The sequence below is a fragment of the Microplitis demolitor genome, chromosome 10 (genome assembly GCF_026212275.2).
Source record: "Microplitis demolitor isolate Queensland-Clemson2020A chromosome 10, iyMicDemo2.1a, whole genome shotgun sequence".
NCBI lineage: Eukaryota > Metazoa > Arthropoda > Insecta > Hymenoptera > Braconidae > Microplitis > Microplitis demolitor.
The window spans coordinates 17,118,716-17,138,167 of record NC_068554.1 but is presented as its reverse complement, the minus strand read 5'-3'; the positions used below and the strand labels follow the sequence as shown (position 1 = coordinate 17,138,167).

Below are 19,452 nucleotides of genomic sequence, written 5' to 3'. Positions count from 1 at the left end.
TATTTTTCTCATTAAGTTAAATCTTACATTAATTATTATAGTATAACCTTAACTGCACTCTAAAAAGATCGGAAACTGGGCCCCTTAGTTAATTTTTACTTTTTTTTTTCTTAAAAATTAATAACTATGAACTAATTAAAATTAAGGGCCGTTTGAGGTCGCAAATTAAAGCTCAGCCCTTTCCCTACAACTTTCATTCATACATCATTGACTTTCAATCACTAGTTTTCGAGATATCGATCTATACAGACGACTACTTATTCATATATTTCCATAAATCCAGTAATTTTCCACCGAAAAATTGATAACTTCCAAACTAATCAAAATTAAGGGCCGTTTGAGGTCTCAAATTAAAGTTCGAACCTTCCGCTACAACTTTCATTCATACATCTTTGACTTTTAATCACTAGTTTTCGAGATATCGATCTATACAGACGACTACTTATTTATATATTTCCATAGATCCAGTAATTTTCCACCGAAAAATGAATAACTTCCAAACTAATCAAAATTAAGGGCTGTTTGAGGTCGCAAATTAAAGCTCAGCCCTTACCCTACAACTTTCATTCATACATCATTGACTTTCAATCACTAGTTTTCGAGATATAGATCTATACAGACGACTACTTATTCATATATTTCCATAAATCCAGTAATTTTCCACCGAAAAATTGATAACTTCCAAACTAATCAAAATTAAGGGCCGTTTGAGGTCTCAAATTAAAGTTCGAACCTTCCGCTACAACTTTCATTCATACATCTTTGACTTTTAATCACTAGTTTTCGAGATATCGATCTATACAGACGACTACTTATTTATATATTTCCATAGATCCAGTAATTTTCCACCGAAAAATGAATAACTTCCAAACTAATCAAAATTAAGGGCTGTTTGAGGTCGCAAATTAAAGCTCAGCCCTTACCCTACAACTTTCATTCATACATCATTGACTTTCAATCACTAGTTTTCGAGATATAGATCTATACAGACGACTACTTATTTATATATTTCCATAAATCCAGTAATTTTCCACCGAAAAATGAATAACTTCCAAACTAATCAAAATTAAGGGCTGTTTGAGGTCGCAAATTAAAGCTCAGCCCTTCCCCTACAACTTTCATCCATACATCATTGACTTTCAATCACTAGTTTTCGAGATATCGATTTATACAGACGACTACTTATTTATATATTTCCATAGATCCAGTAATTTTCCACCGAAAAATGAATAACTTCCAAACTAATCAAAATTAAGGGCCGTTTGAGGTCTCAAATTAAAGCTCGGACTTTCCGCTACAACTTTCATTCATACATCATTGACTTTCAATCACTAGTTTTCGAGATATCGATCTATACAGACGACTACTTATTCATATATTTCCATAGATCCAGTAATTTTCCACCGAAAAATGAATAACTTCCAAACTAATCAAAATTAAGGGCCGTTTGAGGTCTCAAATTAAAGCTCAGCTCTTTCCCTACAACTTTCATTCATACATCATTGACTTTCAATCACTAGTTTTCGAGATATCGATCTATACAGACGACTACTTATTTATATATTTCCATAGATCCAGTAATTTTCCACCGAAAAATGAATAACTTCCAAACTAATCAAAATTAAGGGCCGTTTGAGGTCTCAAATTAAAGCTCAGCTCTTTCCCTACAACTTTCATTCATACATCATTGACTTTCAATCACTAGTTTTCGAGATATCGATCTATACAGACGACTACTTATTTATATATTTCCATAGATCCAGTAATTTTCCACCGAAAAATGAATAACTTCCAAACTAATCAAAATTAAGGGCTGTTTGAGGTCGCAAATTAAAGCTCAGCCCTTCCCCTACAACTTTCATCCATACATCATTGACTTTCAATCACTAGTTTTCGAGATATCGATTTATACAGACGACTACTTATTTATATATTTCCATAGATCCAGTAATTTTCCACCGAAAAATGAATAACTTCCAAACTAATCAAAATTAAGGGCCGTTCGAGGTCTCAAATTAAAGCTCGAACCTTCCGCTACAACTTTCATTGCTATGTCTTTAGCTTCGGATCACTTGTTCTCAAGATATCGATCCCCAAAGCCAGTATGAATCAGCTCGACGCCTAATTCTTCATTTTCCATTCTAATAACAATCACAAGAATAACAACAATTATTATTATTATCATCTAATAACCGGACACATATTCAAGAATTCCCCAACAAGTTTACAAACCAAAAATCAAAACAAATCTTATGCTCGGCAACGCGTGAAATTCCCCAATTTTACACTTTCCCCTTTCGCCCCTTCCTCTCCCTCACCAACTTCTCCTTCTACCCGTTCCGCTTCTTTACCACCCCCTGCATGACTACCGAGTAAAAACTCTTTAGTATCCAATCAATGTTATGTAGAATCTACCAATTATGTCAATTAAATATAACACTATAAAAAAAAGTTACGATATCGCGGGTCCTGACCTCCGATAACGCGGCGTTAAATATAAAATAATAATTATTTTGTCTGGTACTTGGTAATAAAATATTGATATAACATCCGGAAAATAACAAACAAATTTATGAATTATTATTTAATGTACTTGCGTACGCAATTATTTATTTATTGACAGAAAAAAAAAAAAAAACAGGTGAACCAACAGACGGTCGGCGGCAGCATCTAAATTTATCTGCCCACCAGCTGGACTTGGAAAAAAATTTTTTTTTATTTTTAAATTTTGGCAGCGAGCGGGAGAAATTTAAAATTCGAATTTTAAATGGGCGCGTTATTTAAATATGGGGGAGGAGATAAGAGTGGGGGTAGAAGGGGAAAGCTTCCTGTTTGTAAAGAACGTGTGATGGTGAATTTCGAAGCACTTGTTGGACAGGAAGACGCACCTGACACTAATCCAACGGTCACTATTCCCTTTGTTGTTAATAGAGAGGGTTTTAACTGTTTTTGGTACTAGATATTGGGGAGAGGGAAGGGTTGACGGGTAAGTACAGGGAGAGAAAGAGAAAAATTGAGAAAAGTTTTTAAATTTAATTGTTGAGATTTTTATAAAAACTTTTTTATTTTAATTTTTGGATTTTTTAATTTCTGCCCGATTAGGAGATTTCTTGGTCCCGAAATTTGACTTTAGAAATTTTTTTTTTTATAACAAATTTGGTAAAAATTTGAATTTTAAATTTATAATTTTATGCCCGAATTTGGAAAAAATTTCATGGGCACAGAATTGGACATGATTTTTTAAAAACCATAATTTCGTAAAAAAACTTGATCTTTAAATTTTTAAAAATATACCCAAATTAGGACACAAATGATTATGCCCAAATTTGAAAAAAAATATCTCCTTAATTTTTAATTTTTTTAATTATTTAGGAAGTCATAAATTAAATTCTAATGTAAGACAAAATTTTTCAATTTAACCAAATTTATCCCCGACCAATTTCATGCCCGAATTAGGAAAAATATAAATTCGGAGCTTTAAATTTTTCATACCTTCCACGAAAATTCTCTAGGATTAAAATTCAAAATTTCCAATTTATAAATTTATGCCCGAATTAAAAAAAAAAGTTAATTATGCTTACTTGGATTCTAGATTAAGTTAAAAATTAAAAAAAAATCTAAAATGCTCGAATATACAAAAATTAAAAATAACAGAATTCGTTAAATTTCTGCCAAAATTTTGAAAAAAGACTGCGCGAATTAGGATCTTTTATTTTTAACTTCTCTAAGACGATTCTCTAAAGAATTTGATTAAAAATCTCTAATTAATAACTTTACGAGAATATCTAAGAAAACGCGGCAAAATTTGAAATTCAAATAAAACTTCCCGCGAAAATCAGAGAAAAATATAAAGACTTAAATCAAAGGTGGTCTCTAAAAAGGATAAAAACAAATAAACAAAGAAAAGTCTCACGCAGATGTAACAATACTCGTAGTTATAAAACGGAATTGTTAAAAAGTGACGGTTATACACGAAGGAGTCGCGTGGGACCTTCAGGTGAAACTTTTTAGCCGACTCGAAACCCGAGGGGTGCACCTGCTATACACCTGTTGGGGCCGTTGCAACGTCTCAAGACGTCCACAGCTTTGACTTCACTACAGTCCACCGTAAAATACACACTAGCGTCTTCCATACCAACAACTCGCATGCCTGGATGCCGTGTGCTAGTGGTCGTTGCCTCAGACCATCTTTCCCAGCTTATTATTCAAACCGCACGGCCCTCTGCTCTCTGTCCCTCAGACCCCAGACCTCGTGCCCCTCCTTCAGTCAACCCAACGCAATCGATTGTCAACCGAATCCTACTCGATCTTTAGTCTCCAGAATCGACCACTGTCCATTTGACCCATACTTCAACCAGCAAAGTTTCCTATTCCCCAGCACCAAACGTCCGATGAGTTTGAAAAATAACAGGGACCTAATTATGAATTCCCATTTGATTATTGGGTTTGAGGATCAAAAAGTCGATGAGGGGAAACGAGAATCGGGCGGATGGAATCAGCTTGGGATGTATCACCTGCAACGCACCTGCTGCTGGGGGTTCAAAGCCTATTCCCTTGGATTGTATCATATCCCATTTGCTGGGTCTATTATCTCAGTGGTTTGTTTTACTCTAGTTCATGTTGTAGCATCACTGGGCGTAAGTCCCAAAAAGGTACGGAAAAATTTGTTAAGTTTAAATGGAATTGAAATACTCGGCAATTATTGTAGCTAGATGGTATTGAATAAGAAAGTGTTTTGAAGATGAGCAAGGTGCTGGCCAAGGTGGCAACGGCGGTTGGGGCAGCTGATCTTGCCGGTATGCCAGCAGGTGAATAAGGATAAATATTGGAGAAGAGAAGACGGAGAAGGGAAATGAAGAATTTTGATGTGTATGTGCAACATTTGTAAGCTGTTCGGTTATTGTTGCTAAGCGAATTTTTTTTTTTTAGCGAGTTAATGTGCTCGAAATACGGGTAAGGTTTTATGCCCATATTGAGGACCTGTGACGATCTTACACCTGTGTTTAACCAACTACTATCATACATGTCAATTATGTCCTTTGTACGATGGAATAATGATCTGGAAGTCTAATTTTTTTTATATAGCATTTGAACTCCTAATTTGGGGATAAATTTTCCTAATCAAGGCTTAAGAATCATTATTGCATCCGTATTATTCAAATTTTAGCTCAATAATGAGTATAGGAACTCTGGGCCTAATTTGGACTTCAAGGTCATCAACTAGGCAACGAGCATCCTAATGTCGGCATAAATGATTCTAATCAAGGCTTAAAAATTAGCATTGGATCCACATTAGAACCCTCTGGTTATGATTCGCACTATTACAACCAATGTGGGCGTTTTAACTCCTAATTTGGGCATAAAAGGTCCTAATCAAGGCTTAAAAATCATTATTAGGCTCAGGTGATTCCAATACCAACTTAATAGTCGAAATTAGACCACTGCGGTCCTGAATCACGCCTTGACTCCCAATTTGGGCATTCTAACTCCTAATTTGGGCATTAAAGGTCCTGATAAAGTATAGAAATCATCATTGGGCCTTTAAAATTTCAATTTCAGTTGAAATTGTATCTCTGTGGGTCTGATTTGGATCAACTAGGAATCTAAAATTCAAACTGGGCTGAACTTTTCTACGGTGGGCATCAGTAGTCCCAATTTAGTCCACGGTATCGTAGTATGGGCATACTTAGTCAAAATTCGGACTGAATACTCCTAAATCAAACCCTCGTTTGGGTCGAAATAATCCTAAGAGGGCATATGTGGTCACTTTAGCACCAGAATACATAATCAGGTTTAAAAGTGCTGAATTGGGCCTTGACTGTCCTAGTTGTGGCATAAATAGTCAAAATCAGGGAAAAGTAGAGCCAGTACACATTATTTCAGGCTTCGCTTGATAATTTCGGTCTAGATATTCCTAAATCAGGCTAAGTATGCCCGATTTGGATTACAAAGTCCTGATTCGGGCCTAGTCTCAGAAATTCAGGTGCAAAAAGTCCCAAAGACGACAAACGTTTAGGCCAACTCCGAAAATAGCGAATTTGGGCATGATTTCAGATTGGGTCCGAATTTTGGCAAATCTTTTTTTTTCAATTTTTTAAACACAACATAACTGTCTAATTTTTATTAGCTCGTAACTTTGAACCTAATGGTAATAAAAATTCGACTTCGTGATCATTTTTGTAGGGTTTTTAACCAGCTTTCAGAAAATTCTTAAACTAAGTTCGTAGGCCAATTAGTTTCAGAGATATGCTCAAAAAAGTAATTAATAAATTTACCGAATTTGAATAATTTCGAGAATGGTAAAAAAAAGTAGATTCCGGATATAAAATTTATTTTTGGGCTTAATGGTAACTGCTGATTATCCTTGGTCATTAATTATTAGAATATGCCTATATTGCTCTAATAAGTATATGTGGTATTTCGGATCGACATAAAAGAGAAGTCGGTTACTCGAAGCAAGTTCCCATGTCCGAGACACAGTTTATTTTTAAAAATGTTCCCATGGACTTCCTAAACATAAACTTCCTTAAAGTCAACAGATGGTCTCGCGTCTTATGAAATACTTACGACGTGAGCTTGACGCTCGAACGCTCTTTGTTTTCTATCGGCGATTTAATCTCCCGATTCTTATGCGATGCTAACAAACGTTAACGTTTCCGTTAACGTTTACGATAAACAAATTTTTATTAAAATTAGCATTTTCGTTCTTTACTGCGGAGACGGATCATCCGGACCGGTCGTTTTTTTATCTAAAGGATCCACACAATACGTAGGTGCCCTTTTTCAACCTTTTTCTATTCGATCTCTATTGAAAGAAAGAAACCCTCGATATTATTTCCGTTGGGTTTTTTTATCTCAAGGTCGCAGGAAATAAATTTTCTTAGCTCAGTAGATAAATTTTAAATTGGGATTATATAACGCAGTAAAATATTAATTATTTGGCTGCTAATTACTGAGTCCTAATTCGGGTATAAATTTTGAAATTTGGGCCTTTAAACCTATGTCGGGCATAAGTATTAAAAGTAAACTTGGAAATGCTAAATTGGGCATTACAAAATTATTGGGCATATTAAATCCTAATCTGGGCATAGGTTTAAATATGAAGGGGGGCGGCCCAGAGGGGAAATTGGGCCTCCTAAAATTTTGAGTGCTTAAAATGATGTGGGGGCGAAATGCGTTCCTAAACGCGTAAGGCCCACTTTCACTTCAAGGACCCACCCCATTGCTAAAGAATTACTTGTTTAAAGAATGAACAAAAATTCAGGCCCAAAATACTTAATTCGGGCATTAAAGTCCTAATGTAGGCTCAGAAAGTCCTAAATTGCCCATTGACTGCCTAAGACACGCAAATTCCTAAATTGGGCGCAAATATTTAATAGAGGTCCAAAAAATCCTAATTTGGGTACCTACAGTCCCTATAGGGACCAAAACTCCTAATACAGGCCCAAATATTTTGATTGAGGGAAAAAATTTCCAAATTCCGGCCAAAAAGGCTTAATTCAAGACTGTAGTCTTATTACAACCATCACTGCCCAGATTCAGGACTCGAATGCCCTAATGGGCATATATCTCGGTCCAGGCTTAGAATGTCCTAGTTTGGGCATCAATTCAATTTTTTGGCTAAAAACTTTGGTAAAAGATTGAATTCCAAATTTGGGCATTAATATAAAAACTTTCTAAATTGGGCATAAAATCCCAATTTGGGCATAGAACCACAAATGTCCCATTTCGGGCATAAATTTCATTTTTGAGTAAAAAAAATTAAAGCATAAGTTTTCCAAATTTGGGCATTAAAAAATGTCTAAATTCGGGCATAAATTTGCAGACTTCAATTCCTCGTTTAGTAAAAAAAAAAAAATGAGTATAATTGATATTTAATAATTATTAAAAATTTTCAAGGTCTAGACGTCTCGATAATAAAAATTAAAAATGTATCTCAAAACCACAACTCGGCGCCGCCCCCAGCAGAGTTTAAACTGTCCCACGCTCACTAGTATTCCGACTCATCTCAAGTTCCTCCCATCTATAGAGATCTAACCACGGATGCGGATGCCCAACGCAGATGTAGCCTTGAAATGTTGATAATTTAGGTTAATTTTTGTCAACTCTCCCACGGAGCCCTTACTGCCGAGCTCACAGGGTATCTTAAAATAAAACTGGACAAGTACAATTTAAATAATTGTCATTTATTTATAAAACTAGTATATCAAAATGACAGATGCGCATTTAAATAAATTCTTCGGTCGACCTTCGGAACTCGATCCGTGGATAAAAAATATTAAGTAAAAAAAGGTAAAGGTAGAGGGCCGAGAAGGGAAGGAGGCGGGGGAGGGGGAGGGGGAATCGAGGAAGGGGGAGAAGGTGGATCATCGCGGATGAGTTACGTCCCGAGGCTCTAATGTTGGATTCCTACCTGAGTCGTTTCATCCGGACCCCTCTGATCTTACATCTTCCCCTTCTTCAAAAGACCCACGTGGCAGCTACTGCTTTTCCGTTCACGATTACGTAACATTTTTTTTTTAATTTGAAAAAAATTTTTTTCCCGCCTTTGGATAGTCTGCGAAATTTTGAAAAAAATGCTGCCGGCATGATGAGAAATGAAAAAAATATCAAGCATTTTTTTCAAGAAAAAAAATTGAAAATTTTTAAAAAAGTCAAAATGAAAATTGCATGGAATGCAAAAAACATGAAATTTGAAGTATCGATTACGTATAAATAAATTGAGTACGAATTTTTTTTCGATATTTTCTGGCAAAAATAGAAAAAAAAAATTTGCGAAATTTTTCATTTTTTTGATGCATGGAAATTTTTACGATTTCAATAAAAAAATTTTCGGAATGAAAACTTGAAATTGCGATCTCAGAAAAAAAATGCTCGGAAATAAAAATAATGGAAATCGAAGCTGGAAGTATGGAGATTTCAATCCCATGGGAATAAATCGAGCGACATTTTTTTTCAACTTTTTCAGGAAAAAAATGGAGTAAAGGAATTTTTTCAAAATTTTGAATTTTTTTTTCTGAGACAGAAATTTTATCATAAACTACAGACTAAAACCGAAATAAATTTGTTCCCATGAAAATTCATCAGTAATTAAAAAAATTTTCTCGATTTTAATAAAAAAATTTTCCATTTTTTCCTGAAATTTTTGGTTTCAATTTTTTTGCTTCTGAATATTTTTTGACATACTGATGGTTTTAAGAAAATAGAGTTCTATTTTTTTTGCAAAATTACATGGACAAAAAAAATTGAAATTTCTGTAAAAATTTAAAAATTGATTTTCTATAAAGCAATTTGCTGGGTGCCTAGAGGGGGTACTCCTTTGTCGTTAGCTGAGGTCGTGTTTCCCCACCAATGCTCTCTGGATAGAGAGGGGGTAAGAAAGAAAAGGTACCGAAAACTGCTGGCGGTGAGCTGGAGAAAAGTTTAAAGAACAACAGTAGGGTCTTCTTCCCTCGTCTCAGCTCAGTTGGTCTCAGTGCTCGAGAGAACGCACATGCACACAAGCACGCACATTGTGCGCCGATAAATCTGACCCTAACAAAATTTTAATAATTAATTTATTAATTGATTTCTTTGGTGATTGATAATATTTTTAAAAAAGTGAAGTGTCTGAAAACGTGACGGAATTACACGGGCCCAAAATTGGTGAGTAAAATTAAAAAAAAAAATATATTTTTAAGTTTGTGGACAAAGACATCGAGTTGGAAAAATATTAAAAAGAAAAGTGATTCCCCTGAGATTTGATACAGATGACAATGGAGTGTGATCTAGGGGGGCTTTATTATATTTCAGTCCCCTGTTTTCACGGTTTTTTCAAGTCCATGGGGGATTTGGGACTGGGAAGAGGAGCGAAGGGGGACGGAGGATAAAATAGTACGATGGGATTATCTCGGGTCAGGTAGAAATTCACCCTAGTGATCTATTGGTCGGATGCGAGGGTAAGAAAATGTAGAATTTAACAATGAGGTTCGTTGTATTGCGCAAATCGGGGCCTTTGTGTGGGGGAGTTGGATCTAGATGGAAAAATCTAAAGAATTGTCAACGTACTTTTGACAAAATATAAAAATCTTCTTTGTTAACTTTTTTAGGATTTAAAATAAAAAATAAGGCCCAAAATTTATAAGACCCAAAATTTATAAGGCGCTACATTGAGTCTGATTTAGTTTAATTGTATAAATAATAAATTTTAGAAATTATTCATAACATTTTTATAAGGCCCAATAAATAAAATTTTATAAGGCCCAAAAATAATTAAGAGCCCTATAATGGGTATTATGCAATTTATTTCAAAGATTTCTGTAATTGAGTTTTTTTTTTTTTTTTCAAAATTTTAAACTTAGATTTTATAAGGCCCAAATTATTATCAAAACAAAGCACATTGTTTATGTCACGAAATATTAAAAAATTCTTTCATAGACTCAGGAATTATCGAATGTTTATTATCATTTCACCTCTTATTGTAGAGTACGAAAATTTTTGTAAAAAGGCCCAAAAAAGTATTTTTACAAGTTCCAAATATCAGTTGTTTGAATATAAGGCCCGTGAAATATTGTTTATAATTTTACAATAACTTGAAGAAAAATGGACTAGAATAAATTTTTTAATATAAGGCCCAAAAAATTGGGGCTTGAAAGAATTGATTTTTTAAGGTTTTTGTAACAAAGAATTGTAAAAATTGAGTATATGTTTGACAAAAGATGATCTATGAAATCTAAGTCATCAACGGTCCCGAAAAGTTGGGTCCGTTGGTGAACTTGCAATCACCTATGAACTTGTAACCGTCACGAAAATTTCGAATCTCACTAGACAATACTCAGCTAGTGTAAACTAGACACGTCGCGTTATGGGACAAAATGTCCCGTGGATGAAACTAAAATCGGAACCGGTATCCCGTCATAGGACCCCAAAGCCGTTGCAGAATTAGAGGGAGGGGAACATCAGTGCACTAAGGGTGAGACAGGTTTTACCATATGCTAATCACCAAAAACTCACCCTATTGTATTAAACCCCTACAAGTGGATAAAGCGATCCAGTAGGTCAAATTTACATTTTTTCGGCCCGTTCACTCAACCATAAGGCCCACGTGGGAATCTTTGTCTATTTTTATCTATGCATACACTAGTACTTATTTTAACGCTTCCTTTGTAGTTATGCGTTTCAAAACTTCTTTAAAAAAATTATTCTCATAAGTCCCGAAAATTGGGTCTTATTTAAAATGGGACTTAACGCAATCACTGTAGAATAAAAAACAACTCTTTAAAAATTTTTAAAAACTAGTTATCATAAAATTCAGAACTTTATTTTTTGCAAGGCCCATGAGTTAATAAGACCTAAAAAGTGTAAGTCCCAATAATTGGGCCTTAAACTTTTTAAACTGAATTTTCTGTAAATTAAAACTAGAAATTATAAAAATAAGATTTCAATGAATAAGGCCCGAAAAAAAGTATAAGTCCCAATATGTTAAGTCTTACATTAAAGAATTCTTTTTTTTTTTGTTCAGAATAAATATTTTGGCATTTTCTATTGTGATAATAATAAAAAAATATATATAGTTAGAAGATACCAGTGGGTGGTGTGAGTTTATTTTAGACAACAATGGACCACCATAGATGCTCGTCAGTCGTGATGTACAATTAGCAACAATGCGGGGGTTTTTATCCCCCGCTAGGACGTTGAGGTACTTTTGTAACCCGCATCTTTTTTGGGCTCTTAAATATCCTCTGTGTATGCTCTAGGACCCAGATACTGAGCAGAGTGTAAGAATTTTTCCAGATGGTAGAAAGAAAAAAAAATCTATGTATTCATACAGGCAAATGTTGACACTAAATTCTAACTGGTCTTTTCCACGAAAATAAAACCTGCTTCGTGGGTGGTCCCAACTCAGTCTACTATCCAATGTGTTGTGTAGTTTGTGTAAGGCCCATTCGGTCACTAACTCTGAGGAAAGGTGTCGCGTTGTGTGTGGTATCGCACATTGCACATTTCAAGGCCCCCAAGTGATTTTAAAAAATTCTTAAGGCCCAAATTTGAATTTATATTTTGAGCCTTATTTACAACATTTCTTAGAAATAAATTTTATAAACATTTTAAAATCATTTCATATGAAATTTTAATCAACAAACTTCTCCGTGGTTTTTTAAAAGGCCCAATTTTTTAAGTTTGATTTTGGGACTTATAAATAAAAAAATTGAGTATTAACCTCTAGAAATTTTAACACCTAATGCATTGCAATTTTATCATATAAGGCCCATTTTTTATTTTGGGCCTCATTATTAAAATTTGTTATATTTTTCCAATTAATTAAAAAGTGAGTTCAAATCACTTTATTACAAAAGTATTGGTAAAAAATAAATCTATGAGTCCCAATATAAAAAAGTGTATTTCGGGCCTTATATAAAGTTTGTGTTTTACACTTGAAAAATGAATAAAACAAGCATATAAAAGGTGATTTGATTGAAATAATTAAATAGATTAGTGAGAATGATTATTAAGGAGTGGAACTTATTTTAGGGCCTTGATAGGAATCAACGTTGAATAAAACGGAAATGGGAGCGCTTGACCGACGTATACATGAGTAAAAAAAATACAAATATGTTCGAACGACGGTGGCCCTTTTATTCGACGTGGGAGGTCGTTTCTCGCGTTCTTTTAAACATTTTTTTTCTTTTTGACCCTTCGTTTCTTACTATTTGAATCATTTGTCAATGGTGAATCTAGTTTGACGATTCGTTACACTGTTGCTCGATTTTCACTGTCGTGTTGACTTTTTTTGTCGGCAACTTATAAAAGTTTCAAGTAAGGCCCAAAAAAATCAAGCCCAACGGGTCTATATAATTTAAATTTTTTGTTTCGTGCATATCAATAAATATTTTATTATTGAAAAATTGAAAATTTTCTACCGTAAGGCCCAAGAAGCAGTTGTTTAAATTGGGCCTCATTTACACGAAATTTAACGCGTTCGATGATTTACCTTTTTAATTCAATCCCCTTGAAAAATGAAGGCTCAAAATTTAAAATATGAGTATAAGGCCCAAAGTGTAGATTTGAAAATGGGCCTTGTTGATAAAATATTTAATGTTTGTTTTTGGTCAATTCTTAAAAATCTTAGGGATAAAAATGAAAATAAAGAAGATAGGGCCCAAAAATCGGGCCTTAAATTCTAAAATTGAAATTAGTTCAGAATATTCCCTTCAAAGCGTTTATTTTTAACCCAGCGGTCACAAAGCGATCGATCTAAATGAAAGACAAGACACAGTCGGTGGGGGTAAGTCCCAAAGTAAGAGAGTGGGAGAAACCGGCGCCAGAGGCCTATTAAAAATCATCCTTTAAAGAAAGAATTATGTAAATGCAAACCCACACCGTTCCTATATTACCATCAAAACTTAAAATATATTTTATATTGTTGGGGCCCACTTTTATCGGGCCTAATCAGACCCAAAAATAAAATTACACTATCACAATGCTCTTGATTAATAATTTATATCTAGCCATCAAATTTGACTTTCTTTGTTTTAATGCCCAAAATAAAAGTAATATTTGGGTCCTATGATGAAATTAGGGACTTACTGACTGTAATTAAAATTATTGTAATTAAAATGGTGATTTTAGCTTCGATACATGAGTTTTAAGTAAAACCACGCGAGCGAGACGGAGTCAGTGGAAAGAGACGCGAAAAAATAGTCGGTAGCCTCGGAAGGACCCCCGGTGCGATCTCCCGCTGCGACCGGTAGCCATCCTCTGTCCCGTTTGTAATACGTACTGTATAATATTATATACATCTCTCATTCCTTTCTCTTTCATACTACATATCCATACTCTTATTTTATTAGTATTTAAACTTTTTTTTTTTTACTGATATTAAATCTCATTTCAAAGCCTATTTAATTTTTTTAATTCTCAGGTCATTTTCTCAAAAACTATAAATCTTAGGGATTTTTACTATCAATACTTTTTTGTAGTCTGTTAAATTTACTAACCGATGATGTCCTTAAAAGTTGATTTATCTCGATAAGTTTAGTAATTGGAGCGGTTTCAGTATCAGAGAGTCACGGGAACAAATTATTTTTGTAAAAAATTTATGAGGGTTTTAGTTTCAGGCTTTTTTTGAGGAAACTATTGATCTTATCAAGTTCTACTATGAATACTTTTTTGTAGCTCATAAAATTTCCTTTTTAAATCCCTCCTCAAAGTTGTAATTATTTTAAATAGTTTAGGAGTAACAGCGTGTGAAAAATAAAAATTAATTTTTTTAATAAACTTTGGTATAAAAATTAAAAAACTTTTGTTTAAAATTGAATTTTGTCAAATATCTTGAACACCACAGGGATTCCATTTGTAGACTAAAAATTCCCTCTCCCACGGCACTTGTGGCCGCTATATACTTCCTCTGAGAGCTGTGTTGTATATATTTCAGCTACACGGCCGCAGAATATCCGAGAACGGCAGCAGGCACTCAAGAGATCTCTTGAGGTCTCTGAGTCTTTTTCTCCTTCTTTTTTTACTTTATTTTTTTTTTTTTTTTTTCACTTCTTTTTTCTCAATCGCACTCACCAAAAAATAAAAGAAAAAAAACTATTGAAATAAAATACGGAGATTTATAAAGAAAAGAACCCCCAAGAGCGAGTAAAATAACACGTTCAATTCTCATGCTGTGAGTTGGTCGATATTAAACATTTTTTTTTCGTTGATGCATTTTTAATTTTGTTTTTGGGACTTGTCTTATTTTTGGGTCTTATTTTCATGTTTTTAATTTTTATTATTTTAGGGACTTCATTTATATTCATTTTGAAAAAATTAAAATTTAATTTTGGGTTAGTTTTATTTTTGGGCCTTATTTTTGGGGACTTACTCCTTTTTTTAGTTTGTATTGGTATCTGTTTTATTTTGGGCCCATTTTGTAACTTTTTTATCTCACTTAGAAACTCTACTTTCATTCACAATTTTTAACATTTTTAATTTTGGGCCTCATCTCAATGTTTTCAATTTTGAGACTTACTTTTACTGTGCTTTTGATTTTCGTTATTGTCGAGACTGAGTTGTTACTATTTTTAAAAATTTTTTATTTCACTTGGCTTTAATTTCATTTTCGGGCCTCATTTCCTATTTTACAGTTGGCGCTATTCTTTACTCTAGTGTAGGGCCGTTTTATAATTTTGTTTTTTACCCCTTGAAAAATTCTCCTCAGTCCTAGTTTAAAAAAAAATTTCGATTTTGGGCCTTATTTCAGAACTTGTAATTCGGGGTCTTACACCAAAAAAATTACTAGAGTTTCAATTTAAAAGACATTTTCTCAGTCTATAAAATACAGGTTAATTTGGGCCCCATTCGAATTTTCAACTTTGGGCCTTACAGGTTCATATTCAAGCTTCGTATAAAATATCTCACTACTGAGTCTAATAGTACTTGTAGACTTTTTAGTTTTTATATTTTGGGCCTCATGTTGCTTGTTCTACTCAAATTTGCTTCTGGATATTTTTCATTTTGGGCCTTATCAAACATTTTAAATCTTGCTAAAAAATTTAGGTCTTACTAAAACTTTTAAAAAAATTTCAAGTCATTTAAATTTTCCCAACAATAATTCCCACCAAACTTCACGAATTGGGCCTAAGTCCCAAAATAATTTAAACTATTCTAGCACACCGTAGAATTGAAATCAACCGCATCCATTCTTATCCCGATCTTTATTTTATCATCATCATCACAACTATTATTATTATTTCCCCCTCTCTTCCCTCCTCTTCCTAACCAAAACCTTTCCCATCCCGTCGATCTCTCTCTATTCGAAACCTACCTGTTGCCGAGCTCTCAGTGGGCTGACTTAAGATCAAAGAATGCCGACGCCGGCAGCTTCGCGGTCCATGGGGTGTCATGTAGAATCGCCGCTCGCAAGAAAACGACCAACAAAATAAAAAAAATAAGAATTTAAAGAACAAGGCGTATTCATTAATACTCGCCAAGGACGATGTACGCTGGGGGTACTCTTTAATGGATCCAGTAATTTATTTTTCTTTTTTTTTTTTTATTAAATCAAGCAAAGAAATAAAAATAAAAATGCTTAAAATAATTTATAGATAAACCCCGTGACCTTGAGTAACTTTCCTATCACGACTAAAACATTTAAATAAAATTAGTAATCAAATTTTTTACACCCCCCACGTCGCTCTTATCTCCTGATAACAATTATAATCAATTACGTTTTTTTTTTAATTAATTATAATAACCGAATCTTATTTTTTTTGACAAAAATACAGATTCTTCATTTTTAGGCCATTTTTAAAGAAACTATCAATTTTAGGCATTTTCACTATCAATACTTTTTTGTTCCCCGGTAAATTTCCTAACCAAAAATATCCTTAGACGTCTAATTACCTCAAAAATTTCGAAAATTACAGCCCATTAAATAAATAGTGAATTCCAGGAAAAAAACAAAATTAGTATTATTACACTTTCGGAGCTTTTACTTGAAAACTATCAATCTGAAGGACTTTTACTCCCAATACTTTTGTATTCTTCAGTAAATTTCCTATCCAGAAGTGTCCTTAAAAGTCTAATTACCTCAAACGTTTCGAAAATTACAGCCTGTTAAATAAATAGTGAATTCCAGGAAAAAAACAAAATTAGTATTATTACACTTCCGGAGCTTTTACTCTAAAACTATCAATCTAAGGGACTTTTACCCCTAATACTTTTGTATTTTCCAGTAAATTTCCTATCCAGAACACTCCAATCATGCCTATTAATTTTTAGTAGAAGTATAAGTAAATCCGTCTTAAAATTGATCTTGAAAATTTTCCTTCAATAAAGCCAATTACGCACAATTACATTCAATGAAGATCAATTGATGTCCAAAGTACCTCACACGCCCGGAAAATAATAAAAGATATAGAATCAGATATATTTTACCTCCTATATATAAATAAATAAATATAACAATAAAAATATATATGATATATATCGCAAAGCGGACTATAAACAAATTCCCCACCAGAGAATCGCAAAACTTGGGTATCGAACACTGTAGGCATTTTATCGGACCTCAGAGTAGGGATCGCATTAAACGATAGGGGAAATGTATATAAAGAAGTAGCGCAATAACTCTTGAGCATATATCGCGTTTATTATCAGCGCTCTTGAGATAACTGACTAAAGTACAATGTTTCACGAATTAAATAGAACATCGGAGACGTGTCAAGTGATTTGAAGACAGTTATTCTACGAAAAATAGATAATTATCGAAAAACCGATTGAAAAACAATTGAAGATATTTATATTATAGCCTAGTGTTTTTGTGTTGGGTGACAATTATCTATTCTGAAAGGTGTTAGAAAACAGCCTAGTTATGTTCTCGATAGAGTACAGCAAACAATTTTTGAGTTACCGTATTCTCAAGTCAAATCGGTTCAAATACATCTGACGATACGGACTCGGACTGTGTTTGTTTATTAAAAATTAAGAGATTGTTTTAGTGAAAGTTAGATATTTTTATAGTAAAAATACTACTGGGTTATATTTTAACAAGACCTGGAACGTCTTGATTTAATAAGCTCGTCTAATAAGCTCCCTATTTTCCTTTTAGTGAATTCGGTTAATTTGGAAAAGTGAAATATTTCTGTATTTTTGAGGTTTTCTTTTTTAAATTGGGTCGCGTTGTGTATCGAAGGAGAAATTTTAAGGGTAGAAACAAAAATAAATTTGAATTAAAGATCAATTTTAGGAAATTCCATTTATTTCTATATTCGGCCGGAAAGGCGTCTCTTTGAGTTTTGGTTGAAATACGGCTGGAACCTGGAATTGCTTGGTGCAACTTTTGGAGAGGGTTCCACGAGTTACTTGAAAGGGAAAGGCGAAAAAAAACCTGAGGAAACTAGGCCATTTGGGGATAATTTTATCGATTTTTGAATTCGGGCTGAAAGGCGCGTTTTTGAGTTTTTGTTAGAAAACGACTGGATCCTGGAATTCAAAGCTATAGCTTCTGGGGAGGGGCTCGCTAATTACGTGGAATAGACCGGAAAAAAATCCGGATGAAAAACCTTTAAATTTTGATAAATTCTGATAATTTTTATTTCCGCCAAAGAAGGCGTTTCCATTAATTTTGACTAAATTTGAATCAAACCATAAAAAAATCACTAAACTAAACACTCAGTCATCTGTATCGATCATCAGGGCTCGAAATTAAGAAGGTCCAACTTCAACGGACCAGAAAATCTGATCATTGCTATAAACCACATCTTGAAAAATACTTAAAATTTACTAAAATGATTGTTTACGTGCCGGGTAGAATGCCAAATCAAGTAAATCAGTACGGAGCGGCTCGATATCCGGGTTTGCTAGCATCGCCTGGTTACTACAGCCCAGTATCCAGCTTCTATCATCATCAGCAGGCAAATACCCAGGGCTATCAACCAACGAGTCCGTTTTACCACGTGGATTTGCCCAGCTGGCCCTACAGAATGCTCGCGGAAGATGATTTGAATGCGTCACCAACTGGTACCACCACGTTGGGAGCCTCACCAACGAGCCTAGTCTCAGCTGGACCTGCTAGTCCAGCTCACAGTGATTCAGATGCATCCAACTCTAGCTTGGAGCTCGGCTCCGTAAGACGAGGCGAGAATGCTCAACTTAAATGCAGGTAATTTCGAAATCTAACTTTAGATCTGAACCGAATTAGGACCTACGAGACTCTGCTGTAGCTATAAGAATGCAGTCGCTGGATAATTTAGCCATCGAAGCTCTGATTCAGGGGGAGGATTTTTCAATTCGGACATAGACTTTGTCGTCAAGGCATAAAAGACTTTTTTTGAGGGATAATCAATAAAAAAATTAATTATTTCTTGAGTTGAATCATAACCAGTCATCTGCTGTCACGTGTTATTGAGACGCATTAAGATTAAAATGCTTTCTAATAATTTTCTTATCAAGTTTAAATAAAAATAATAAAAAAAGACGAGTCGAAAGGTCGAATGAACTGTTATAAATATAAATTTAAAAAATATTGCGATATTAAATGAATAAATGATTCGTAGTAGTAAATTTATTGAGGTAAAGTAGAGTTAATAGGCGTTAATAAAAAGTTGTCAACAAAAATTGACTTTAATTAAGCCGACAAGTGTGACGTGAATCGCGATCTGAGACTTGATAATATCGCTTTATCTTCATTAATATATAAATAAATCGAGAATCAATATTTATGATAAAATAGCCGGGAGTTATAAAGTGTATTATGTTTGATGTTAATAAATAGATAAGAAATTCTTTATAATTTATATATTTATTACAGATGGTTGAATTGCGGAAGATGGTTCGCATCATTGGAACAGTTGGCGGGACATGTGGGGAGATTACATTCAGCACCTGGATCACGAGGATTGTTTTATTGTGGTTGGGAAGGATGTCCACGGGGTGAAAGAGGATTCAATGCTAGGTAATTATTTTTCTGAATACTAAAAACCTGAT

The 19,452-nt window shown here is 33.9% G+C and overlaps 1 protein-coding gene across 2 annotated transcripts in view; it reads left to right on the top strand.

The window, feature by feature from the left end:
• The window catches only part of LOC103572931 (zinc finger protein GLI1), a 32,572-nt gene that overhangs the window by 9,769 nt on the left and 3,351 nt on the right, over window positions 1–19,452 (top strand). Inside the window, exons 2-4 of one of the 2 annotated variants that reach the window (XM_008551745.3) lie at window positions 9,288–9,645; window positions 18,278–18,628; window positions 19,277–19,420. In XM_008551745.3, coding sequence (XP_008549967.1) covers window positions 18,279–18,628; window positions 19,277–19,420 — 494 coding nt within the window. In that variant the 5' untranslated portion in view covers window positions 9,288–9,645; window position 18,278. Of the gene's footprint in view, window positions 1–9,287; window positions 9,646–17,107; window positions 18,629–19,276; window positions 19,421–19,452 lie in introns of those variants that run through there. The other variant, XM_008551744.2, reaches the window with a different exon arrangement.